This window comes from Pungitius pungitius, chromosome 18 (assembly GCF_949316345.1).
Source record: "Pungitius pungitius chromosome 18, fPunPun2.1, whole genome shotgun sequence".
Classification (NCBI taxonomy): domain Eukaryota; kingdom Metazoa; phylum Chordata; class Actinopteri; order Perciformes; family Gasterosteidae; genus Pungitius; species Pungitius pungitius.
In genome coordinates, this window is record NC_084917.1 from 5307735 (window position 1) to 5335531 (window position 27797).

Sequence of the window (27797 nt, forward strand, 5' to 3'; positions counted from 1 at the left end):
ATTTGTGTGTATAGTAATGAACAGTGCAATTACAGCATCACTACAATCTTTCTATTCATCTTTTCAAACTCAGGGAAACGACATGAGAGCAACACTGACCTCTATATCACGGTCATATCAGCACATTTGGAACTTTGGAAAATGAATGGATTTGCCCTTGATTAACTCTAATCCGTAGAACAAAGCACGAGGGGCTGACCAAACATGTTACTTTAAGTCCAGTTTGGTCATTTATTAAAATGCAAAAAAATATGTAATCAGCCTTTTTATTGTTATATTAACACTTTCCTTATTCTCCATGAAGATACAGTCTCTTGTTAAGTTGTGTTGTGTATGTATTTATAGTCTACAGTTTATTTACAGTCACTACTGGCTCCGGGAATGAGTAAAAACGTGCCATTACATAATATCTCCCCATTATTCTGCTGGAATTCTGTCCTCCCGCCTCCTCTTGTCCATCACCATGTCCCCACCTCGCTCTCTCTTACCCAGAATGCAACGCCAGCTGAGCAGGCTCAGCTGAGCTATAAAAAGGCATCGCAAGGGGGTGGGAGGGCTGCCGTGCAGTAGGATCTGTGCAGACGCGCGCGCACACACACACACACACGCACACACACGCGCACGCACGCACACGGGGGATCCAGGGACAGCGGCCCCTCACTGGGATCCAGAGCCACATCGCGACGGAGAGGTCAGTACTAGAGGACAAAGGGAGACGCGGAGGGACAGGGACTGAGTCCGACTGTCACGGGGGAGCGACACACAGAGACGTGCGTGTGTGTGTGAGGGAGGGAGTGTGTGTGTGTGTCTGTGGGCAGACATTATCAGATTGTAACTAAACTGTCATCGGGGGGGTCTGGAGGCTGTGTAAAATGGTTGACGTTGTCCAAAAGAGGGACGAGGGCTCTCCTCTGTGAGGGACACCGTCATTTCGCTAAAAACAATTGGTCCTTTGCTGTGTTCCTGAGGACATTTCATTGCAGACGGTTTCGCCTCCAATAACATGTTGATTTCTCCTCCGCTGTTTGCCTGCAGCCAGCGTGTTCATTCCACAGTCCCGGTACCGGGTCGTTAACGACGGATTAGGGGCTGAGTGCTATTGATTCTTGTCAGTGGATGGGACACATTAAAAGTCCACAACAGCCACAGCTACCAGAGACACTCGCTCCATCCTTGCACGGACATAATGGAATACCTCCGACTGCACTGACGTCACAGGGTCCCCTGTTCTCCGTTAAAGGGACAGTGCGCTCGGTTCGTTTGCAGAAACTAATTGATCACGTGCTCGTTACTTGAGTTTTTGGTTTTAACAGCTGAGGCTTTATTTAGCAGGTCCAAATGTTATACAATAGTAAAAAGACATGGGGGGGGGGTGCTGGCATTTTGATGGGGAGATGGGGGGGTGAGTCGGGGGTCTCCACAGTTCAAGTCAAGGGTAGAATTACAGTAATCACATGTTCAAATGCCTTCCATATTTATTAAGGTTTTATTGTGCACGAAAAGCGCGCTCAGTCCCATGATACTACGTTAAATCTACAAGTAAGAGATTCCTAAATTGATTACTGGAAATGGAAACAACATGGAACTGGATATAACATGGATATTACAGCAAACATAAAGAATAAAGAAGTTGAGTTCAAACATCTTGCCACATGGAACTCCAGTACTGATCCTCTACAGCCTCTCAAGTTAGAGGCCTCTGCATAGTAGATGTTCGCTCGACAACTTAATGCAGATTTGAGTGCACACACACACACACACACACACACACACACACACACATATGCGGCACAGAAAAAGGGGGACCCACAAGACGGTACCATAATAGGCCATAGAGGGACTCCCAATCAGGGTCGGCGCCAACTCGGATGTCATCTTCTCTGTGACATTTACACGGACCAGAGGGTCAAAGGCCTCGGGACATTAAACTGGACACACGAGACGCAGCAGCACCGGCGCTGGGGAGTGTTGCATGTGCGAATCAGAGAACAAGCTGCCAGCATCTGGTGAACTATGCTTAAAAAAAATAGCTTTATTGTAAACGTGGAAGTCATCTGGACCATGCTCGCTGTATTATAACTTCATTTTCCCTCCGCTGCGGTCAGGCTGCGGTGAAATAACTCACCTATTTAGTGCCGTGCATTCCTGATCGCCTGTGTGCCCGGCATGTGACGGATCTGTTGAAATAGCAAGCAAGTGGCAGTGAGCAAACAGCCACGCTGTTGCCAGGCCAAATTCAATCTATTGTCACACTCCTTGTTTGTTCCTATCGTTAAGCAGGACTAAGACAAAGATGATGGGTGTAGAAAAAACTCTGAGAGTGAGTCTAAAAAATTCCACTATGATGCTTAATTTGCTTTAATACTGCACACATAATTAAAACTGCTTGCAGTATGTTTTTTTTTTCCTGCCTGGTGACCGTGTAACCCAAGACGTCAGTCCTTTCCCCCCAACTGTCACAAATCTGGATTCACACAACTCAGACCAGCAACTTCTCGGGTTACTTGATGAACACGTCTTTCAAGATTTATGTAACGAGCAAGCGGTTACTGAAGGGTGAATGAGCTTGTAACATAGTAATAGATTCAGATAATATAGCTACAGGACTAGTGTACAATCCGCACATTTTAAATTTGCAGGTGGCACATGGTGAAATTCAAAATGTCGGACCAAGGTGGCGGTATTGAAGATAACAAACGCATTTAAAATACATGCAAAATTGAGAGCGGAACGTCCACTGAGGCGTCGTCATATTTGGCCTGCGGGACGTCTCGTGTAGTCGCCGCAGGCGGAGGCCTAGGGTGGTGCTTATTTTGGAATATAGGCACCACCTGTTGAGGCCAAATCTTAAAAGTTATTTAAAGTCACTTCTTTCATACGCTCTCATTATCAACCCCCGGGGGGGGGGGGGGGGGGGGGGGGCACATGGCAAGCGTTTGGTGAAGGTTTCTATTTACACATGCCGGCCCCTGAAGACTCCCTCGGTCGCCTCCTTCCTCAGGAAAGAGGAAATCACGGCGCATTTGTCTCCCTGAGATACAAGTTCAGTGCTGTCCACGCGGAATTAACAGGCATCTCCTGCCTCAATCGGATTTAGAGGGACTGGAGCGTTTAATCAGTGATGAGACACGTTGGAAATGCCACCTAGTATTAATGTGCTGTCTGTAAGCTGAGTCTCTATTAATAAAACAATTACTCACGGCTCCATTTCTAAATGTATGTTTGTACGTTGGAAGTTGTTGTGTTAGCGCTTTAGTGTTACACGATGCAAAGTGCCTTCGGGCTTTCTGACTTAGTAACATGGAACCCAAGCTTTTCCCCAAAAATACAGAATGTAAGTTAATCTGTACAGCAATGGAATCTGAATGAAGTTTAAAAATAAATATCTGCTGCATAGAACTTATTTGCTGTTCTTTGTCCTTTTCTGTCTTTTAGTTGAAGGAAAATATTCACCCAACGCGACAAAATGGCAGGTAATTAATACGTCTTGTAGGAAGCTGAGTGATGTAGATGAATGTGTGTGATGAGTTTCAGACTTTTTGTAATCTCTTAGACTCTACTGCCCTCTTGTGTTTTTTTTTTACATTACAGTGTAGGTCTGGTCTTTGAGGTTTAGCATTTTATGACACTCCACTTAGATGTGATATTTGTTTGAAAAATTTGCTATGACAATGCATTTAATTAATAAACAGACGTTGTATAACTATGATAGCTACGTAGCCACATAGCTGCACACACTATCATGTATAGTTCAGAACATATTCAACCTTTCTTGTTTCTTTTCAGTTTCAGTTTAAATTTATAAGTCACACATTCCCTGTTCCTTGTAGACAGTTACACGATTGAATAGCATTATCGGGGGACAACAGTTACCATAGCAACACTGTTTGGGTAAGTAGCATTCTAGCACAGTCAAAGCAGGCTACAGGACCCGAGAAAACACTGTAATTCAACTCAGAATGGGTTCTATATGTACTGCCGGTTCAACTCAAGTCCAGGCCTCCACATTTTACCGTCGAGATGGTTTGTTCCAAAATGAATTACTTGTAAATTTTGTTTTGTTTGGAGAAAAAAAAACTTGTATGAACTCAGATTTTTTTTTGTTGTATTTGCTTGTTTCAGACAAAATTAAAGATGCAAAGATCATCTTTGTTGTGGGTGAGTAGCCTTACTGTATACCACATTTACCAGCAAAACACATTGAAATACTGCTCTCCCTCGTGCTATACCGCGGCTAATTGTCTGTCTCCTCCAGGTGGGCCCGGCTCCGGAAAGGGCACCCAGTGTGAGAAGGTAGTGGCAAAGTACGGCTACACCCACCTGTCGTCCGGGGACCTGCTCCGTGCTGAAGTGGCTTCGGGCTCCGAGAGGGGAAAGCAGCTCCAGGCCATCATGCAGAAGGGAGAGCTGGTGCCCCTGGTAGGAGAGGAGGAGGAGGGGGGGGGGGGGGGGGCATGTGATCTGATACAACACTCCTACATTAACTTCAAAAAGTTGATATGTTATAGAGGCGATCTGTCAACTTGACGTGTGATCCTCTAGGAGGATGTAGATTGTGGTGCTGTTTAACTGTAACGCACAGGGAGGTGCTTTTTGTCCTTTAGCGTTCTCTCCTTGATTTTAATCGGGAGGCACTATAACAAACAAGCAGGTGTGTTTCCTATCAGAAGGGCCCTGTTATTTCGAAGGTCGATCACAACGCTGTGCTTTCAGGACACGGTGTTAGACATGATTAAGGACGCCATGATCGCCAAGGCTGATGTGTCCAAGGGCTACCTTATTGATGGCTACCCCCGCGAGGTGAAGCAGGGCGAGGAGTTCGAGAAGAAGGTAGGCCCAGAAGGTGGCAGGAGGTTCTGCTCTATAATTCGTCCCCCTCAGAACAAATGAAAAAAAAAAAAAAAAAATCCAATCCCAGATTGGCAAACCCTGCCTGCTGCTGTACGTCGACGCCAAAGGCGAGACCATGGTGAAGAGGCTCGTGAAGCGCGGCGAGACCAGCGGGCGCGCCGACGACAACGAGGAGACCATCAAGAAGCGCCTGGACCTGTACTACAAGGCCACCGAGCCGGTCATCGCCTTCTACGAGAGCCGCGGCATCGTCAGGAAGGTGCGTTACGCCCGCCGCAGGTTGACCTGTGAAACGGGAGTTTGTTTTGGAACATCTAACGTGGCGTTCTGTTGATCTCTAGGTTGACTCTGAGCTCCCAGTGGATGAGGTCTTCAACCAAGTCTCCAAGGCTATTGATGCACTGTAGTAAAGCAACATTAACTAGATGAGCCGTGTCTTGTTGTTGTTTTTTTGTTTTTTTTATCAGTAGAAACTTCAACTAATTAACTAACGGCTCATCAAGAGCAAAACTAATTTAATACACTTAACCGCTCTTCTTGGTCAAAAGGAAAGAAAACGGAGGGTGGTTGAAGATCAAAGACGCCGTAACACTAATTGAGGAATTAATCTACTTAGAGCAGCATCAGCAAATCCATTTGTGTCTACCTGTAAGTACGCGTTCTGCTCCGTGCCAAAGGGCCACGTGGCATCTCAGAGGACCCTGTATACAGGAGGGGTGGACCATCCCCGCCCGGGCCGCAAAGACACCCCCGATAGAGGCAGAGCTCATTGGGGGGGGGGGGGGGGGGGGGAGCAATAGTCATTCAACAGCAGCAGAGATCAACCACTGTGGGACAAAAGTATACATTTACGTTGGCAGAAATTGGAAATATGCTTTTCTCAAACACCACTGACGTCATGCATTTTTTTTCTTCTTCTATTAATCCATTTATAGCTATATTCAAAGCAGATAAATATATATTTTTCATCGAGATGCACACATGTAACATAGTGGTGTATAATGTGGTATATGTAAGAAAAAAGGTACAAAGAAAATTAAAAGACATGAAAAAACAATGATACCGGAAATAGTTTATTAGCTGCTACCATGTTTTGTAAAAGATGGCTTTTCTCTCTCTCCCCAGGCAGTCCATATTTCTACACTATTTCACTGCGGGGCGACTGACAATAGAAGTAATCCCGGGCAAACACGTACACAAACACAGACACCGACACATCAAAGGCTGTGTTCACCCTACGCGGCCGAGGTGCTGCAGCAAGTAGACACAACAGGATGCAGGACACGCTGCAAAATCTACAGTTCACCTCTGTTAAAATAACATTTCCTTTGAGCCTGTGATGACCAACATGTCTTCCTTTACCTATCACCTTCCTCACACACACACACACACACACACACAGACTCTCTGCTAGCCAAGCAAACACGGCAACAGGTATCCGGTGTATCCTCAAAGGAGAGCTCTGCTCGTTGCTGCGCTGTGGGGACGAGGAAGAGGAAGACTGCTTCTGAAAGGGGGACAGGATGTGTCCATCGGAAAGTCAATCAAGCAAAGGCGTCCGTGAGCACTTTCCTAAAGCCTTAGAGGATGCTGCTCGAATGCTAGGAATGCCGCGTTTACCTCATAAAAAGGTACAACACACAGAGGAAGAGAGGAGACGGCGGTCACGTAGCAGAGAGAGAAAGAAAACTGGGGGGGGGGGGGGGGGGGCTGTGACGTATCACTGTGTGTTAAATTATACCTGCTGCACTTTCAAATTAGTAGCAAATTCTCCTCTCAAACCGAATACTCACCTGAGCATTGTTAAATCAAAACACAGCTGAAATATGAAGGAATAATGGAAGAACAATAAAGGGTTGGGACAGTGTTATAACTTCTCGATCTTTCATAAATAGTAAATGATCAACGCATTTCACTTTTTTTAAAGGAACTATCGACTTTATTTGTCTGGCACATTTATTATTACACTTTATATAAATAAGTTACAACAAATGAATTCACTTTTCACCTATTTTTCAGAGTGAAAGGTTAAATCTTTTAAATTTGTTTAAAAGGACATGTGAAAATGTAACGCTCCATGAGAAGCTTGGAGGCTGATAATAGTAACCTAAAGAAATGTAGAACCTATGGAAATGTGTGCACTTACTGTAGCTGCAGAGTCTGAGATAATTACTTCGGTGTTACGGTTACACAACATACACACACACACACACACACACGGTGCTTTGGTTTCTGCTCTATGAGGAGCGTACAAAAATTAAAAAAAAAACAGCGTCTTGAAATATTTATGAGTAACAAAGGCTGCTAGGAATAATTGTACTTGTTTATGCAGTGTCTTATGGGAATGATCTGGGCTACCAGCGAGCCATCCATCCAAAGAGGGGGAGGGGGGGGGGGGCACATTCAGGCGCTGTGGCTCCGACTGTAAGATGAGCCGGGGCCAGTCGCCCGACGTCTTTTAGTTAAACGCGCAGACGGCGTGTTTCTCGGGCCCGGCCAATTAGCAGGCCGCAAATGACTCCGTGGGGCCGACAGGCCTGCGTTCATTCCAGATTTCGCTCTCTAATATTACAGCTGCAAGTGAATGCGTCAGATCCCCCCCCCTCCCCTCCCCTCCCCTCCCCTCCCCTCCCCTCCCCGGAGGACGCTAAGGAAACGAGTCATCTGGCACATGCTCTTTATTCCTCTGTCCCTCCTCTGCCGCAGACGGAGGAGGGCCGGCAGGCCGGCAGGCCGACTGGCTGGCCGGCCGGCCGGCTGGCACCAAAGAAACCCGGTGGCACCGGCGTTGGGAACCAACGTCAAACCTGTGATGAAAGACGATGGCCGATTGTTTCCTGTTATTGAAACACTGGTCCAGGAGGGGGGGGGGGGGAAGGGAGGGGAGGGAGGGGAGGGGAGGCTCCAGTAAGAAAGAAAAAACGAAAAAAAACGGGGAAGCCGGTGAAAGAGAGGGCTACTGTAAAAGTGTCAGCCTCAGATGTGATGAAGTGCCGTGAATTACCCTGGATGGCCGCCAGCTCGCGGCGTGTGGCCTCGCCGACTCGACGCGGCCACACGCCGACTGTTTGGGGGGGGAATCGCGGTTCGCACCGCTACGGCTTCACCTGCCCTGGGGAGGGTCGTGGGGGGGGGGGAGCGAGGTCGAGGCGAGGTCACCGAGGCCGCGGGCGGAATATCAAGCCGTCTCAGAAAAGCCAGACGTTCAGTGCTCGACTGTTGCAATGCACCATGGGATTTCAGCACTTTAACATGTACATTTAGCCCAATTAGTTGTTAAGCACTCGTGATTTGCAATCATGGAATAACTAGATTGTCGAGTGTCTGCAGATGGAGTGCCCATTGAGATCCATTTAAAAATGATTGTGGCGGATATATATTCTTTTAACAGCATCATGTACATGGGAATTACTTGCTAATAGTGAGCCGTTTAGTGCTTAAATCAAGTGGGAATTAATTCACTGGAAACCTTCCTAAATATCTGCAACAAAATAATATTGATTTTATTTTATTTTGCCCACGGTTACACACGGTTTTTCTTCCAATAAACAGTTGGAATTGGAGGCATGACACTAGCTGGGACTACAATATAAATTACTTTGCACCTTTGTGACTCCCCATATTTCACAGAATCTGACACGCGCTGTTTTTGTTTTGTCCTGCAACAGCACTTCTTCAATTTGAGTTTCTTCCTGAATCACACATCCCATACATAGTAAAGGAGACTTCAAACAATCCTTTCAACAGTTTTCCCCTTCCAGTATCAGGATTAGGACCAAATTGAAGCGAATTCCTGTTTGTTTTTACTGAATATAGAATGGAAGTTGAGGGGCAACAGAGTTTGGTTTGAGACACAGGTTTTATTCTAAATGCTTTAGTGGCATTGTTGAACACTATAGTCCATCCATTTTTCCCCTCCCACTCCTTGATTCTGCCAATAGACTTTGTGTGGAGACTTGATTTCACGGGATGATGACTCCTCTGAGTCTGTTCAGTACAGAAAGGATGTTATGTCTACTCTTTGTTTCAACTCAATCCTTCCTCACAAAGTACTAGTGGTGTGTGCTACTGTATGTAAAATGATGTTCCTTCAAAGGAAATGTTTGCTTGTTGTCATTTTTTTCAAGTTTAACGAGAATCAACCAATGATGCAGCACATTGTAAAAATATAATTGGTTGGGCTTTATAGTAATGCAATAAAAGCAGGTATACCTGCGAGAACATTGCTCTGGCCTTTTTATTGCAATTAGTTTTGGGCTGGTGCTTGACCACTGCAGTATTGTACTTTACATTTAAGGCATTTCGTTACACTAAAGGGTAAAAGAAAATAAGACAACATCAGTTGTTTTTTAATTGAGCACATATCAAAGTTCAAATCTCAAATTTTAATTATTTTTTTCTTTTCAGATTTTCTTTGAAGTAAAAGTGTGTAAAGTATTTACCTTTTTGCATTTAAATAAATACAAAGTGATCTGTAGATCTAAAAAGACCTCCAACGAAGAGGCCTCTTATCACTAGGTACTCATAGAAGTTAATTATGAGGCAGCACATGTTGTATTGCTCAATAGGACATAAGAGCTGTTAAACAGCGTGAACTAATGTTGACTTGGCAGCATCACCTTGAAGGATTCGTTGTTGTCATAGAAACGTGTGCAACGAAAGGACACCAAAGTAAGGGATTAATACGCGAGGGACACAATGAAAACAGCATTACATTCCACGTAGCATTACTATCACAGCCATGTTTAAGCAGATAACACAATGAAAGGAGCAGCGCCACTAATGTCCGCAGGAAGAGGAGAGGAAAAAGCCTCCGATGGGAGGGGTACAAAAGTCAGCGCGCGCCGCCCAGCCGGCTCAAACTTTGGGAAAGTCCGGACATCGTCACATCGGCCGCCCGTGGATTATAAAGCCGACTTTATTCAGAAAAGCCCCCCCTTAAACCCGAGAAGTAAGTAAGTTGGCTGGTTCATAACTTGGATGTGCGCTCTGTTTTTTTGATTGTTGCTGTTATTTCTGCTGTAGCCGGGAGGGCAGTTGTGTATCCATGCGCGTCCCTTCACCACGTAGTCCGGAATATGTCTGTTTTGCACAGATTAGCGGGTGCTTAAAGTCAAATGACGGCACGGCAGTGGTTAATATGAGATGTTTTTAAATTCTTGCCAAGTTCTGTTCAAAACGCCGCTTTTCGTGTGCAACGGATCTAACTTCCACGCGACCGTTTAACTCCATCCTGAGCCGTCCAGAGGTGATTATTGGCGGACTCACATTCACGTTTCACCTGTTACTTCTCTCTTAAATTTCTTTTTGTTAACGCACTTTCAGAGGTGATGCTTTCTATTTAAAGACAGTTTTCGTCTCTCTCTCGCAGTGAGACGTGCGGCTCCATAACGTGACTGTTTTCCTTTGGAGGCGCATAAACAGTTTACACAGGCTCTTCCTTTCCCTCCATATGAATCATACAACAAGAGCAGTCTCCTCCTTATCTGATCTCGGCATTGTGGTTTTATTTAAAGAAAGCGATGCCGTGGCGCTTCCTGCAAACACCGCGCCAGAAGCTAGTGACCACCAGATAACCCCTGGCTTCAGACCCTCATTGTGCAGCGGAATTATTATGGGATGGTCTCACCGAGAAAAACCACCGAAGGAATCTAAAACATTAAAGCAACATCCCTTCCGCTCTCCGCGTTGTATCAATGACAGTAATCAACTATCTTGCCTTTTTTTTCTCTAATAATGTTCCTTACTTATGCCCAAACCTTATGGCGTATCATCTGTGCGGCTGATAACATGAGAGAGATTTGCTTTGACCTTGGCAGGCTGCGTTAGAAAGTGGTGACATGCGTGAGATTGGCTGTGCTGGGACGCATCCTAATCAGCCCAAGCATCTCCTCATTGATTCTTGCCCCCCCCCTCTCACCTGGCCTTTCTGCATCTAAAGACTACAGTCTCTGCTGTTCCGCCACTTAGAGGACTCTTCAGCATCTGCCCGGAGAAGCTTCACACCGCGGCGACCCGGCCTCCACCGACTCGTCCGACATTGCCTGGAAAGATGATGGGAGGTCACGTGGTGCGACTTGCGCTTCTTCTGTGCATCACGGCTGCAGCCTGTGGTGAGTGCACTAGCTGATATTTTGTGTTGTAAACGTTCAGATGTGATGTGTCACTGGGATTTAAAACATGCTCAGCCACCCAGGCCTCCGGGCGGGGGCATATTCCCGTCAACCCAAAGCCCAAAGTCACGTGGTAATCTTACCCTGTCCTCTGTTCTTACTTAATTTCATACTGAAGACTTATCTTATTTTTTCTTGCACTCTAAGTTGGATTTGACTGATTATCTGTAGAGAGGTTGTATGCAAAATAGTTGTTTGGATGATGTATTATACTTCCGACAGCTCAGAGATTATATAGTAAACTATATTTTTGATAAATTAGGGATATAAATGCGATGACACAAACTGAATAATAAAAAAAAAAACAACAACTCCAAATCGGTCTCAGACTATTGAACATCTGATTGATTTTGGGGAGCAATTGTTTGTGTAGTTTTTCAGATGTCAAAGAAGAATATTTCATTGAAAGGACGCGTACATGTTTCATATGATCCCGCTCCGTTGGCCCCCCTCTCCCGGCCCCCACCACTATATGCCTGTGGCTATCCATATCAAATTCAAACCTGTAATCCCTATGACGGGGCAAAGGGATCTGAAACTATCTCTGTGCCCTCAGGCCATAATCCTGCCTCGCACTCTTTAACACCGCTCTGCACTGCAGCTTTCGGGGGGTTTGGGTCTCACTTCACTGCGGTAATCTGGCATCTGGGGCGGTCACAGGGCTTCAATAAATGAAACAATGCTAATTAATGTATTTGATCATTTCGTTTTTTAATATGTTTGGTAAATACGTTTTTTTTTTTGTTGTTAACCATCTTTTGTACCGTCGACATCTTTTAACTATTTTGTTTCAGACAAACTGCACCACGTGTCAATTATGAATGAAATTATGAATAAATATTCACATTGTAGCTCTTTTATTTGGTGAGAAAATGTGTAGAAAAACAATTATTAACTATATGTACCGTAAACGACAGCTAAATGAGCGCTACTGTTACGTCATCTAGTTTTGACACGAGCTGTCAGCGAAATAAAGCATCTCCGCGTTCACTTCCCAGTGATGCACTTGCAGCTGGAACGAACACTTCAGGGCCAAATAACCGTTTTCACACCCCTGTGTTTATCAACATCAACTGGCATTTCAAACTTGCATTTTAGCCGAGGCAAATTGGCCCTGGCAGGCATTCGCCGCCCCATCTGCCCTCACGCGCCAGACAAACCTGCCCCAGTTCGCTGAAACAGTCGTCCTCGGCGCCCGATCCTGCTCCGGCGCCGAGGCGCGACGTGGCCACAGGCAAACAAACACACACCTGCGGGCTGCAGTCATTTTATTTTACTCTTTCACTCTTCCTTTCCTCTCAATTCTCGGGCCCCAAAATCATCTCCAGAGGAAGATGCTGCGGCCTCTGACCCCGCGAGTGTTGAAGCGCTAATCTGAATATCGCCGTGACACGTACACACTCCTCCGTCTCAGGCATTGCGTATTCGCGATCATGTAGTTCATGTTTGTCACATGAATTCGTCATTTTCTCTGACATCATCTCCCGGGGGGTTGCTACCATTGTTGAACAAATGACGCACAGACGTCAGGTGTGACTCACTGCGGCCAGGAATCCATGGTGCTCCACACCGCATCAGATCGGAAGGCTCCCAGAGCGAGTAAGGTGCTGCACAATCCACCTCCATTTGAGGTTTGTTTGTTTATTAGAGTCCTCGCCAGTTGCAAATCAGTGTGCTGGCAGACGCGATGTGAGAGTTTCTCAGAAGAAGACGTGAACACAGAAAGAGTCAAAGTAAATCAAAAATAGCCTGCAGCCTGCAACAAATCCCATGTCTCTCTTTGCCAGTTTGCAGGCAATGGTTGTGTGTCTTACTTCGGCTTGATCTTTGTTACCCAGCTCTTTGATAACAGGGTTATTAAATCCTTTTGTGATGTCTGAGGCAAGGTTTTGAATGTAGAGCAGCCACTGCGCTCACAATGTAGGGAACACTTATCGGCCATAACTACTGTCTCGTAATATCCGAACACCTCGCCAAAGGGTCCAGAAAAACCAGAAGACGATGCCTAACCCTGAGACTCCTTTCTTGAAATTGGAACCTCAACTCCTCCTCAGAGCGCCCCATTAGCCGGTGTTCTGCTGTCATACATGCATTTATTTATTTTTGGAGAGATTGTGTTTCACGAGCGGTCGATTAAATGAAGCAACGGGTGCTGCCAGATCACTTGGAACTAGTCTTAGCTTAATTTGTGGGACAATGTTAAGCGAGTGTCAGTACCTGCATGCTTATAAAACCCACAGGCTGGAGAGCGCACAGCTCCTAATTCTTCCCTGGAATTTGACATCAGTGCCTTCTTTTCACCGGCTGTGGATAATTCATCAAAATCGCCCACAGCGTTTCTCTTTTAAACCTTGAAAAGCTCACCCTTTCTTTCACCTTGCACCTTAAATATTAAAATTCCCTTATGTGCTGCGAGCAGTCAGGCCTCTCTCTCTCTCTCTCTCTCTCTCTCTCTCTCTCTCTCTCTCGTCTACAGCTTATCCATAGTCTCGGGGAAAGGCTTCTGTCAGGCGCCGTTTAAAGCGGACAACATCACACCGGGCTTAGTTTCACCACGCCGCCTCCCCCGTGAGGTTAATTGTGTTAAAAAGTCAGCCGTTTGTTTTGGTCCAGCGTCCGGGTTTATCTGCCAGCGCACACGGTACCACCATTTCTCCGAATCCAGTTAGTCATTTGAGCCGTGGTGTTTGTTTGTGCCCGAGATCATACAGGTGGAAGATGCCTTTGAAGCGGTGGAATTAATCCTCCCTCCACGTTTTACGATAAAACGCGAACATTTCCGCCCGTCCGGCTTTGAACTCACCTCACAAAGGGTGACTGCTGATACTGATAGTATTTACCATGGATACAACTGGGGAACAGATGTAAAGAAGGGAGCAAAGGCCGTGAACCCTAATGTTCACGGGCGTGAACCCTACAACACTGTAGGGTTGTGACACAATCTTCTGGTCACGTCGAACATATTGCACCTCTTTTAAAGCGACATCAAGAAAGTTCTCTGACTTGGTCGGCGCCAGCTGGTTTGTCACGCGGGAGCTAGTTTTATTAAGATCTGTTAATGAGAAGATTTTTTTCCAATTTCACATTTTCGGGCCAATTTCGAATCGCGAGCACAATACCCGCTACCACTTAAGCGGCCCGTAGCAGTTGGAAACAAACAATGATCTATGCGTCCGACTGAAGTCTTTGTGTTATTTGATTTTTATCCGCTGTGTCCCCGCCGTTTCCTGGCAGGGAAGTGTTTTTGAATATGCCTCTATCTGCAACAACTTTCCCAGCGGGAGCCAGGCTTCATGATGTTAACTAGCAGACCTCCTGCTGCATTTCTGCCTACCCTAGAGTCTCCCTCCACGGGCTAAAGGAAAAGCACAAAAGCGATTAGCGAGCCGCTGGAGAAGAAGGGAGGGCCGTCTCCAAAAAATGAACCCGCGAGGAAGAAGGAAGGAGAGCGAGACAGACGGACGGACGGACGGACAGACAAACAGAGATAACGGAATTCATGAAGACTGATTCATGGAGACAGTAAGGGAGTGGGGTGTAGGGGGGGGGGGGGGGGTCACATTTATGTGAATGTCAAAAGAGCAGATAAGTGGTTTAGAGGAACGATGTGGGGAAATAGAAGTAAGTATCTAGGGGATTAAAAAAAAAGAGGAGATAAACAGAGATAAAAGACATGGAGATATGGAGACGCAGTGTAATGATATGTTAGGAAAGGGGAAATAAGAGGCTAAATCAGGATGTAGAAAAATACTTAACAAACAAAAAAAAGAAAAAAGACCTAGGTTTCTCGGAAGGCGTGCAATAGGGGAACGAACTCGAAGAGGGGGGACAAAAAAAAAAGTCATGTTAAATACGCCGTTGAAAGTTCAAAACAGTCCACTTCCCCCATTTGAGTGCGGCGAGCCAGCCCGGCCTGCCGTCAGACTGGGTGGCAGGGAGAGGCGACCGCTTGTCGCTGCCTCGGACCGATTTCAATCTCCTCCAATTTTACGCCCCGCCCAAATAACAATCCTTCTCCCCCCCGACTGCCTCGCTTTTCCTCTGTTTTGGAAATACAGTGTGAGAGTCGCTCCTGTTCTAAATGGCCCTCCGCCATCGCTTTAGCAGTTTCGGCCCTGCTTTGTAAAGCAGAGTTGAGTTGAGTGTGCACAGCGAGGTTAGAGGCCTACAGCGCTAATCGTTATAGATCTCCGAGGGGGGGGGGGGGGGTTACTGTTGGACAACGCTGACTTGCGGCCCCTCGCCCGACGCTCTTTCCTCTCGCGCGGGCGCCGAGCGGCTCATTAGCGGCCGGCGAGAGATAAACGCCTCGTCAGCGCGGCGGCGCGGCTTGTTAGCGCATCAACATGCTCGCTTGTCTGTCCCGATAAGGCACGGATAAGTATGTGCTCTTGTCTCTTGGGCCTGGCTACCAACGGCCGGCCGACCACGGGATCTGCACACGGAATGTACCTGCAGTGCACAGCTGTGCCATGTACGCGATCGAATGCCTACGTCATTCGCCAGCGACTTAAAGGAATTAACGAGTCAACCCGAACGACGGTGTTGTTACGCTCAGCAGTCAGGGCCTTAATCTGAATAGCCCGGGACAAAATGTTCTCAGCTCAAGTGCTCCACGACATGTTTTTTGCACGGATGAAGGGCCTTGGCTTTTAACCTTTTCTCTTGGCCTGAAGGACATTCGGCAATCTCGCTGTACTTGCTGTACATGGCATGTTTTTGTCAGGGTATTCTATATCCATGCATACCTTAATCTCTCAAGAGTTTAGCACTGTGTTGTACAGAACCTCTTGATTTCAAGCACTTCCCTGGCAGTTTTCCTGTTTTCAGGTGCCACACCGGTCGACCTGTATTTAGAGAGCTGCTGGTTGCTGTGATGGGAGAATCCTCTCAGGATTTGGAGACTGGATTTTGTCATTTGCTCACATTTCTGTAATATGTTAGAAAACCGACTACGCGCCTCAAAGCAAAAGCCCCGGGACATCTGACAGATTATTTTAATCTGCTCACATACTATAACTACAACAAATCTCCAAAGTAAAACTCTGGATGCTTAATCTTTTCTCAGACGCCGAAGGGTATAAAGTTAAACTTGTTTAACATCTTTCCCGAGTCGGGACACTTCCATTATTTATAGAGTGAACATTATCATAAACTTGAAGCCATCTCAGATCTCGTTTAGATAATTTAAAACCTTTGTGTCTTGAGGCCCAATAGCCTGTTTTAGACTAAAATATCAAAAGAAAGGAGCCTTCTTCACTGACGTCATCAAACCACATGATCAGAATTGTCTGACGTGATGGTATTACTGTAGATGACCTTCATCCGCAAAAGCCACACTGGTCATATGTAATGAAATTTAGAGGTTGGTTGTTGTGGTTCTTTTATTCAGGATCATGGATTATGCTCTTAACTGCCCTTACTTTTGATATACTGAAAAAAAAATAACCAACAATTGCATTAATATGCCGCCGTCGTATTGGAAAGCATTAATATTTCCTGGCAAAAATTAGTCAAGAAAAACAAGCTTATCTCCGTTGGTCTCCACCAAGCATATGTTGTGCAAAGCAACATCAATCTTGAATGATTGGGGGCAACAACTGTGCAATGAATCTCCAAAGCTTCAATCTGCTCTGGCTGCCCGCAGTTAGCATGAAACTTTCTAAATTAGCCTGTCTATCCACCAATTAACACCCGGGTGATTAATTGTGTTTTGCTGGCGCTCTTTTAGGGAACGTCTTGGGGGTGGGTGGACGATAAATATATAAATGAACGGAAGAGACGTGGCCCTTCCGGTAAATGATGATGTCTGGAAATGTAGCAGATCACCTGAGAGAATATTAACATAAATATGTCCATGTCTGCAGCTGCTGCTCGCTTAGACTAACCGACTAACTCTCGATCAGATTGGTGTGCATCAAAGAATAAGGAATGTGTAATTACCAGCAGCAGACAGGACTCAAAGTGAGCGAGTGAACAACGGAGGAAGTGAGCCGTAGACGTCCCCCGTACGCCGCCGCTGGACTTGTTGTTCCGCTGGCTTCAGACAGCGATGAGACGGCGGGACGAATGGCTCCCAAGAGGTTGTAAACAGGGCCAGTGTGAAGACAGGCTGTCTCCAGGAGCCGCTTATCAAACATCGGACGCAGCCACTCGCCGCACACCACGTGTATTTTGGCAATCAGCGCATTATTTTGGGGGATAGAATTTCTTTTACTTTTTGGAGAGCGAGGTGAGATGCGCGCACGTGTGTGTGTGTGTGTGTGTGTGTGTGTGTCCTACGCGCCGTTCAACGTGCAGTATGCAGGGGTGAGAGGCCAGGGGACAGTGCAGGCCCCTGCAGAGCTCTGATAAGGGGTTGTTTACCTTCCTGTGGATGGTCAGGCCTCGATCTGCAGTTGCGGAAACGCCGGGACAATAGGTGTGTGTGTGTGTGTGTGTGTGCGTGCGTGGCCTTGAAGCTCCCCTTTCCCTCTCCGATAGGACGGCTGACTCCTCCCTCCCCTTTCCCCCGTCACAAGTGACCCTGGACACACACAGTTTCACCTCGCCCCGAGGGAGCGGGGGAGACGCTTGGTCTTGACGTTGTCCGCTATGTCGCCGCAGTGAGGATGCTCAAAGCGGACGCAACTGTGTTGCCTGCAGACCCAAGTAGCTCGCTAACATTAACAACTCTGCCAGTGGCACTATCAAGAAAACCGTGTCCACCATTTACAAGTATGCTGTATTTAAAAAAAAAACACTATGCTATAAATATTTTAAAAAATCATGGCCCCCAAATGTTTTTTTATCTGAATCCATTACATCAAATTTCTTGGCATTTAGTTTTCTTTTCCATTGAGGGCATTTTCTTCTTCCCTTCAGTTATTACATCTAATAGCATTGATCTAGTAGCATTGAGCTATTATTTCTTAAGTTGTGTAAGGTCAATCTTATTTCTGCTACATGTTAGAAACAAGAAGTGATAATCTAAGGTTGGTGCTTCTTCTTTTCCCGAGCCACAGTAAGTTATTTGCAAGAAATAAAGTATGAGCCCTGTATTATTTTTTTCTTATTTTGTTATGTTAGGTGGCTTGCTTTGTGAAATAGTGTTCTTCAAGACTTCTGTCCCTGAATGGGTTTAAACTGATGGAATCTGTGCAACAATGAAGTGAAGGCTACCCTAAAGTCGTGCTGTGGGCGGGAGCCGTGAGTCCCCACACTTCCCCCGCCAGGCCTTTTGGGCCTCGCTAATGCCTCATTAACCGCCTACATTAGGACAACTTATTTCAACTTTCAAGGCTCACCAGGTGTGCTTTAATGCTGCAAATGGAAACACCTGAACTTTTGACTTTGGCTAGCTGCAGGATAGCTGCCATCTACAAAGTGTTTCATGTTTCACAACCTTTCAGCCTCCCGTCTGGACTCTCTGCCGCACTCTCCGAGCTGGAACTTTACTCCTCGTCCGTAGCGGCGGGGTTCACAATGGACGCGGAAGCGGCGCTCCGAGTTGATTGCTGCGCCGGCAGTAGCCCCCCCCCCCCCCCCCCGCTGTTCAAACCAGAAGCGCATTTCTCCATACGAGGCAGCAAGCGTTTCGGGCCCTCTGTAGCTTTGTACTGAGCTGACCTCGCGCTGCCCCCGCTCTGCGTGTGTGTCTGTCTTCTCACATGTGTGGCAAATATGCGCAATGCATATCATTTAAAAAATGTCTTAATGCTGGATTACACAACCGAGCACATGGAAAACAGATGTCTGTGATTTAGGGAAGTGGTATTTTGTGTTTTTCTGGAATACCTAGTATTAGAGAGCAGGGGGCTCATGTGATCACGAGAAGCTACTTGATGGGAGTTTTTGTTGTCCTGCTAACTTTTAATCTATATTCTTGTTAGACGGACAACCAGGGGAATGCTGAGAGCAACTTAATGTGCATCATATTAGTATGTTATTAATTTATCTCAGATATTGGCACAGTCTTGTGCCTTCTCCCAAAGATGCTGCACTATTAGCAAATTGGCCATCATCGATTTTGGCTTCACAATCGTTGGTCTTAATTTGATATGCATTGGGTCAGTTTGCCACGATAATGTTTCTGGTTACATTTATTAAATACACATTAAGTCTATTATTTTGGCCACCTAGTGTTGTTATTATGTGAATTGGCAGCAGTCTGTTCAGGCGGACACATTCATTGATACCTATATGTTATGCAATTTGCATCAAGAATAAAAGCAAATTGAAGGTCAAATGTGATTATAAGCACTTTTCATGGAATTAGGCCATTTCCTGTCCTCCCTAATGCTCTCTAATGGTTCTCCACTCACATCCTCCCCTCATACCTAACATCTAAATGGAAATCATCAACATCCATAAACATGTCTTCTCATGGAATGGGAAACGGGGGGTAAGGGGGGTGTGGGGGGGGGGGGGGGAGGGGGGGGGGGACTGATATAAGTAGATGAAGACGACAGGGAATGGAATGGTTCTTCTATACCTCATTTACCAGCAAACCGCTTAGCAAGGCCATCGGCATTTCCGGGGTCAAGAAGGGAAAACGAATGATCTTCATGTCCTACGGTGACTTGTTAAAAAAAAAGAAAGAAAAAGAGACCAGTGTCACATGCATGCATGAACACTCACGCGCACAGCCATACGCATTCAGTGTGATTTATACAAATGGGCGACAGTCACGGGCCGCTGACTCGGTCACAGCAGAACGAGTGAGAAATAACTTTATGGATGAGGATGTGGAGCCACGGACACAAACACGGAGGGCCAGAATAACAGGAAACCGGCTTTGACCTCTGGGGGTGAGGGAGTGATAGAGGGACGGGAGGTGAACATGGATGGCTCTCCATTTTGATTTGTTAGAAGCTGCGGTCGAAAGCTGAGCAAACTTTAAAAGCCCCCCCGCCCCCTCCCTCCATCCATCCATCCCTGGATGGCGCCAAATGCGGCCTTGATTTGACCATGACATAAAGAGCAGTGATACGACGTATTACTCAACCCCCCAAAAAATTATTGGATTTTAATGCCACACAAACAAAAGATGTGTCATTTCCGAAAGGTTCGACAATAAGAAGCTTCTCGACAGCTAATTTGAAAAATTACACAAGGCAATCACGTAGAAATGATATCTCATCAGCTGCTCTTATCCCATCAAGGGTATTATGGGTCAGAGATGTTCCGGAATAATTAATGGATTGAATAAATGAGTAAGAGTGTATAATACTAACCTAATTTCCATGTGGGTGCAACAAAAAACAGGAGAGAGAGCTGATTATTTTACTTGTATTCGTTCTTGTTTCGTTCTTTTCTTTTCCATTCATCACTTTCTATCCCATTTTATTTCTATTTCTGTCCATTCTCCTTCACCACTGGTGATGACGTTGTCTCCACCTGGCTCTTTGATTAGCACTGCTTCTAAAAAAGGCACATCCCGTTGACCTTCTGAACGTTGCAATTTCCTTTCCCTCCCCCCCCCCCCCCCCCCGCCCCCTTGATTCCTTTTTCTTCCTCATCTCACTTGCTCCCACATCTCCTCTCTGAGGGATTGAGGCTTGCCCGGGTTAACAGACCAAATACATCATGGAAGTCAGTGGGGCGCTATGTCATGCGGCATTTGCTTACTAAATTAGTTGTATCTGTTACGATATCAGTCTTGCTCGCCTCTATGCTTCAGCGCCAGCTGTTTTGGGTGTGATTGAGGCATGCGCCGCGGATGCTTAAACGTCTACTGCTCGCATTCATCTTACTGAAGATACGCTTATCTACTGCTTAGGCGCAGGATAGAGTAGTGCTGACTGATCCATTACATCGCGATGTTGGATGGCTTTAAGGCTAAAAGTAAATCTGAGTTTGGAGACTGTCAGGATGTGTTGTTGACCTCCCATGGTGTCCCAGGGAGACCATTGCATGAGGGATAAGGAGGGAGGCCAGTAAAGGCCTCTTCCAAAGGAAAGAGGAAGTTCGTTGGATAATATGTTGCACCTGCTTGAGTGTGCGCGCACACACACACACACACACACACACACACACAATAGAATACGCTAACACCAGGCATTTACACACACCGCGTCATCCATGACCGCACAGCCTCTGCTCGATTAATTCAGCCTCCAGAGACACGGATGCCCAGGTCAGACAGCCGGCACGTCGCACAGTGAGGAGGCTTGATGAATGGCTGCAGAGCGGCGTCCTGACACCCTTGATAAACGTGACTCGGCAGATTTGTTCTTAAACAATGTAGTTCTTCCCACACCTTTAACATCTGTACTCCAGGAGCAGGCTTTCAGAATGACTAATGACAAACCTGTGACAAGTAATCTGTTACATTGCTCCGTTCATCCATCCTGTAAATAATGTTCTTGATTTCTGCGCTGTTCATGTCCAAATATGACAGGACTGTGTTGCGGATGAAGCCATAATCTGAGTCTACGTGGAATGTGATTATATACACCTGACAATGCTTAACCATTTGTATTTGATTTTTTTTCAGCCTCAAGTCAAACGTGTGATCCAACAAAGGCTTCTAACAAGACTTGGGTCCACGTGAGTGACGTTCTAATAGACTGCTGGACCAGCTTCGTCACAGAGGACAAGGCAGAGGTCCACATCCTTAACCTCAACTTTGCCGGCAATGTAAGCATGTCATGGTTATACAAATAAGGTGTGGAAATATTTGCTTAGCATTGAGGTAAATCTTAAGGCAATGCTTTCAAAATTGCAGTTTTAAAGGCGATAAATACTGTGATGTAATTTGTATATGAAGAGTAAAATTCAGCAGGCAAACAAAACTTGCCCTTTTAGACCAGATAACAATGGAAAAGCTTGACTGCAAGATAACGTAACAATTTAAAAAGGTTACACAAATCACGCCTGTCTATCTGTCAAGTGACAACACTGCTGCCTTGTCATTGAAGTCCAATACCGAGGCCCGTCCTGTATGCCATCAGTCACTATTTAATCATCGCTTAGAGCCAACAATCCAATTAGTCCAGTCGCAAATACAGTAAAATGAAGCGTTGTGCGGATCCAAGCAATGCACACGTCACATGCGTTTTTAGTAGAGCTGTCAATAGATTAAAAATAATTAATTAATTGACTTGATTAAGTGACTAATTAATCACACATTTTGAAATTCATTAATATCGATTAAATGAATGTTGTTGTTGTTACAATGTTTTTAATGAATGTTTGTTTTTCTTCGGAAGACTAAATCTTACAAGATTGTTAATTGTTAATGTTATTTTAAAGCCAAAACTACACACATTTGATCATCTTGGAGGTAGAATTCCACCCGGTGCAACATGTTGAACTAGCAACTCTTGCAGCTAGCTTAGCCTAGCGGCTAGCTTAGCAAAGTGCTTTAAGTGGTCCGTTTTCCACTCACTCCCCGAAAGCAAAGAAACTGTACAAACTCTAACCCTTCGATAGATAACTCCCAAAATGTTCTTCCCACACTTTGACATGTAAACACACACTCCACGTCCACATTTTAACAGCCAAATAAGTGACTACCCGTTGACGGATGCCAGACACGTCGGAAAGATTGGGTTTTTTTTGCAACATGCCACAGTTTTCCCTTTCCTTTCCTTTTTTCTTTTTTTTTTTTTTTTACACTAAACAGACTTTAATCACAACCCCGAGTTGCGAGTTCAACTGTGTGTTCAAACAATTTCACACACCATAATTGCAAATGGTGCATTATGTAATTTTAAAAACCTTTAGCTACAGGCAATGACACCAGAAAGCAACTACACCACACTTTTAATCTATATGTTGTTATTGCTGTGCCAGGCTCCATTTTTCACTGTCCAACGTTGTCGGCCAGCATTAGTCATTTCTTTATCAGTTTGTTTGCTTCTTCTGCTGGTTCTCAGAGTTCTTTTGAGAAGTACCTACACTTAACATGTGTGCTTTTTTATTTGATGGCGAGTATGAGAAGGGAAGCAGAAGTTCTACAGTATGTTCAGGCAATACAATGCCTGCCTGGATCCATCACCTCGATAAAATGAATAAACGCCCTCAAGGTCCTTTCGTCAGTCGATTCAAGGAAAGCTTCAGAGAATCATGTCATAATTATTTTCCTAAAGGACACCTTCAACAGTAGGATAAGCTGATTTATTCAGCACAAGGGCTGATTCTCTACTTAGTTTTGTTTTGTAAATGAGCTGACATTGCGCAAAAAAAAAGATGGTCTTTGCTTAAGTTACAGGTATATTGACTTAAATGTTGCTAAACTGTTTTGACAAGTATTTAGTGGACTACAGGATCGCAGCATATTCGAAGTACTGTAAAATCAGTTTCATCACAAAACAGATTTAAAGCATAAAAGTATTTCTCTGTCCTCGGATTTAGCCTGAAGAGTGACCCGTAACCAGCGTCATAATACATGTAAGCGATACATCAATGCAGAAAGTTATTGGTAAAAGTAATGTTGCGATTTGGCTCTGGATCTGTGTGAGGCCATGAACGTTGTCCAGAGTTAGCGTCTCTCTCGTGGGACGACGAGTGGACACGTAATTAGAAAGTGGAAACATGAACTACTAACACAGACCCCTTATCTGCTCTCGACTGTCTGTTTAAAACCGATTATTCTTGTAAACAGAGGATGGAGGACATCTTCACCCTCTGCCAAACTGTCCAGTCAGATGAGAGGCTTGCCTCTGCCCCCCCCCCCCCCCCCCGCCCTGTTTCTTTGTCCTTTTCAATATTCTTATCGCCATCTTCCCCCATCGCTTTTGTGTTTCATACTGATTTACAACCTGCCAGGTTCAGTTGACTCTCACAGTTTGACAGCACGGAGAATTATAGAGGGAGCATCGAGGGGCTGCACAGGCCAGGCCAATTCTTTGGGAGGAGCTGCTTGCACGGGACCAATTGATGTCACACACTGGCTGGGGCAGTCGGGGTCTTGGCACGAGGCCGAGGCTACACCAATGGAGCCGATTCAAGTTAAGGGAGTGAGCCAAAAGAATAACTGGAAACCGCACGAGCAAAGGCCCCTAACAAAAAAAATTAAAAAAATGCTCTCGAGAAAAAAATAGAAAACACCCAAAAAGGAAAACAATGGTATCTTGAAAGAGTAGAAAAGGTGAGCGATCAAGGTCAGCAACAGTCATGATTCAGGGTTCAGAATAAAAGAATAGAAGTCACAAAAGGATGGTGGAGGGGAAACTAGACAGAGACAATGAAGCTCATTAGAAAGCAGTATTTAAGGAAAGCACCGCTGAGTTATCTCTGTATGAGGCACAATGATCTCTGCAGGAAATGCCTCTCATTCTTTCTCCATGTACGGGCCACGCGATTCAGGTACGAGGGAAGTTTCTCTTTCTGGGAAGACATTTTGTTACAACAATTCAAAGTCTCCGACTCCATCCGTGATACGTGGTACAATAACACTCCCTCCTATGATCTTTCGAGGCCATCAGATTAGACTTAGCAGCTTCTGTGCCTTTTTTAATCACCTCTTACGCCTCTGATAAAGTAACGCCACCTTGTCTCACCGGTCATGTGCCCCACACCCGCCCCCCAAAAAAGCAAGATAACTGCAGATGGTCCTGACCTCTATTACATTCCCCCCTTTGGCCAATCAAAAAATAATCTGAGTATAAAATGACAGATATCTGCACGCACTGCCGTATGCGAGCAGTCGGGCTTTGCTAATATGCAATTTGTTGATGGTCTAGTTTGTAATGTACGGGTCTGAAAATGCCCATAGCTCCAGCCTGAAATCATCAGAAATGATTTTGGCTCAAACAAACAGCAGCTAGCAAGTAAATTAATTTAATATTAGGATTCACACTGTTTCCCCAGCATGCTCATTGTCCCCACAGCAGGGCAAGCGCTTGAAACAATCCACCTTCAGATAAACAGAGCGAGGCAAAGAGGCATTCCACGTTGATGAAAGCAAACTATTGTATTTATGAATATTATATTCCCACAAGAGCCCCACACCAAAGAGATCTCTCCAAGTTTTTTTTTTAAATCTGTTGTTTATTTGTAATGCATTTCGTCAAAAATATTGAACTGAATTCAAATCCATGACTCTTTCACTTTACTAAACCCAATTGTCTAGGGGGCCATTATAGATGTAAAAGTAATTAGAACCAGGATTTATTGGAATTAAGTCAGTGTTGGGGGAAAAAAAAACCTTTAAAGTGAGACCTATTATTCCAAGGAGAGAAGGTTTACCCAGCACCAATTACATCAATAAAACTTAGCAGTAGCTGCTTTACCCTATGCACATGTGGAGCATGGTAATTAAGGCTGATTCACAGAGCGACTCTGCTGGTGATTAGCAAATCACATTGCCATTGTCTTACCCTCAGCTGAAAGTAAAGGTAATTAGGTATTACATTATGTGTTACATTATAATGAGGTACTGTATACAGTGTATGAGCTACCACGTGTGAGAGGACAATAGGTCGCAAGTTCTAAGAAATGCACAAATTGCTAATAGGACCAATGTACAATCACTTTGAGTGACACTGTATGAATAATTAATATGATTCATGTTATGGCATTACTTGAATTTGTATCATTACTTAAGGGTATCACAATTTCCACAGTTTTAATGATACACAGATTTTATTTTTTAAAGAAAATAGAAAAAAGTGAAGGTATATTTATTGATTTTAATAGGTTTTTTTTGTATGAATAGAACAAAGCAGCATAACCTCATCAATGTCTGTGTCAACACAAGGGCAGACAGCCAAGACGGCTGCCTGTCCATGTGATTACCACTGCTTGTTCTGGAGGGATGCATGTGTTTAGAAGTGGCAAAAACATGATTAGTTGCCATATTCTCAACTGATTGTTCCAATAGGACGGCAATGGAATCAAACTTGAGTAGATTTAAACTGCAGTTGGAACTATTTTTAAGGTTGGTATAGGGATACTTTCACATGAATCCTACATTCTGTGTCTTTTTTTCCTTGGCAGTAAGGTTTTGTCAATTATATACAAAAATAACCTGTCTGGGGCCTGTCATGTGTTTGTAGTTGAATCCAGCACTGTGCTGTATGATAACACCTTTAACAATTATGTAACAGGAACAAGAGTCTGAAGAACATTTATAAAGTTTTTTGTTTTTTTTGTTCTGCAAAACATGTAAAAAACTCATTATAGGCAGTGTAGTAGTTCACATATGGATTGCAACGCACTGTGAGTCAATATTCACGCCACTTCAACTCTTTGTCTTCTGATCAATCCCAGGGTACCACCTGGAGATTAACACCACTGCACAATCCGACACTATCCAAAGTACTGCCTTTCCCTCAGAACTAGGAGTAATGATCTCATTATTGTGCTCAAGCAGCATTGGATTTGGAGCTAATTGAGTGGTATTGTAAGCATTCGAGGTGTGGAGTGGATTGGGATTACTTTAAAAGTAACTCAGTTGGAATATGTTGCTATCTTTTACTCTCAGGACTACAATTTGTTCTCTCTGGAGATGACCAATGCCAGGCCGATGAACCTCATCATCACCTCCCAGGACACGGCCTACGCTGCATGCGGGCTCAACCCCGACGTCAACGTTTACGTGAGTGAAGTCTTTTGTTTCTCTGCATCCGTAAGGTTGTGCTCACTGTTGGGTGGATGTGTGATGGAAAAAACATAATGCTGATCGAGCAACGGCACCGCTACATTACATGCATCTTTCATTCATGTTACCCAGTGCTAAGTAAGCCTAAAAAAAAAATTGTGTTTCTGTTTTGCATTGTTTTAAAATGTCTCCAAACTTCCCCAGCTGTGCAGTTTAAGAGTGAGAATGAGCCCGGTTGGTTTCCATGCATATATTTACCCGTTGCTGCTCTTCACCACGCAGTTTTTTTGTTCAGTATGACAAGTGGCCGGAAACGAGTGGGGCCGACGGTTTCGGCTGTAAAATGAATGCTCCAAGGAAATTGGACGAAAACAATTTTTTTTTTTAAATCTTCGAGTCAAATCCGGGGAGGCTAGGAAACAATTTTAGTTCACCCTCTTGAGTGTCGAATCAATTTGAGGAGTACTACTATAAAGGGAGGAAATGTTGCAGCCGTTGTCACTGTTTGGTCATTGAATTGTGTCAAACAATTTTGGTATTTAAATTAGTATTGGTGCTGAACGTAACAAGGTGATCAATCAGAAAAATGTTGTTATTAAAACAAACCACTGATGGCTTTAATTGGATTTTGACAGAAAAGCCTTCTTGGGATTTGTCACATTCTTGTAGTACCAAAGTGAGCCAGACGGGAAACAATATTAAAAGGGACGTGTCAAAGAAGTGTAAAAAGAAACAGCATTGCCAAAAACTGGAACGTTAATTCAACAGATTTTACTGGTCATATGAAAAACATTGATTATAGATAAAGAACGTTATTCTTATGGAAGGTTGACTTTGATTCCACAGACATTTAAACTATTTTGCATCTAACTTAGTTGAAGAACGCAATTACAAATCACTTCAGACATATTTTCCGATTCAAACTTATACTCTGATAAATACGAGGTTCTTATTGTTGAGGCAGGCACTGGTGTAAGTTCACATTAGTACAGCAGGGCAGTTGAGACTAAGAAGACTCAAAATTCTCTCACCAGTCAATTAAAGTTGTCTTAGGAACACTATTTGACAGAAAACCTTAATCTTACAAAAGCTCTTACATTCAGACGGTCTCCAACATTAAATTGTAGCTGATCGTTTGACTTCCATGCTTTAAAACCATGAGTTTGGCAGCTGCATGTAAGAGCTTCAACATGTGCTAATTTTAAACTCCTGGGCAGGCAAAATATTTAAAAAAACTATATTTT

The 27797-nt window shown here is 44.6% G+C and overlaps 2 protein-coding genes across 6 annotated transcripts in view; both read left to right on the top strand.

The window, feature by feature from the left end:
* Nucleotides 1-527: 527 nt before the first annotated feature.
* ak1 (adenylate kinase 1) lies at nt 528-5277 on the top strand. Of its 2 annotated transcripts, none has more exons than XM_037485264.2 (7): nt 528-691; nt 3436-3473; nt 4123-4158; nt 4256-4419; nt 4714-4830; nt 4919-5110; nt 5193-5277. In XM_037485264.2, the coding sequence occupies exons 2-7, from the start codon at nt 3467-3469 to the stop codon at nt 5256-5258; spliced, it is 582 nt and encodes a 193-aa protein (XP_037341161.1). In that variant the 5' UTR covers nt 528-691; nt 3436-3466; the 3' UTR covers nt 5259-5277. The 2 variants fall into 2 exon arrangements, with proteins under 2 accessions (XP_037341161.1, XP_037341163.1); XM_037485266.2 differs by lacking the exon at nt 528-691 and adding an exon at nt 713-770.
* A 4441-nt stretch (nt 5278-9718) lies between these two features.
* Nucleotides 9719-27797, top strand: part of eng (endoglin) — a 29695-nt gene continuing 11616 nt past the window's right edge. Inside the window, exons 1-4 of one of the 4 annotated variants that reach the window (XM_037484388.2) lie at nt 9719-9802; nt 10793-10964; nt 21502-21644; nt 26437-26550. In XM_037484388.2, the coding sequence (XP_037340285.2) occupies nt 10904-10964; nt 21502-21644; nt 26437-26550 (318 nt within the window). In that variant the 5' untranslated portion in view covers nt 9719-9802; nt 10793-10903. Of the gene's footprint in view, nt 9807-10792; nt 10965-21501; nt 21645-26436; nt 26551-27797 lie in introns of all 4 variants that reach the window. The other 3 variants (XM_037484391.2, XM_037484392.2, XM_037484390.2) reach the window with 3 other exon arrangements.

What these genes read in the sequence shown, in the direction of transcription:
- ak1 (XM_037485264.2), top strand. An exon ending in AAAGATCATCTTTGTTGTGG is followed by an intron (nt 4,159 to 4,255) that starts GTGAGTAGCCTT and finishes TGTCTCCTCCAG; the next exon opens with GTGGGCCCGGCTCCGGAAAG. An exon ending in GCGAGGAGTTCGAGAAGAAG is followed by an intron (nt 4,831 to 4,918) that starts GTAGGCCCAGAA and finishes ATCCAATCCCAG; the next exon opens with ATTGGCAAACCCTGCCTGCT.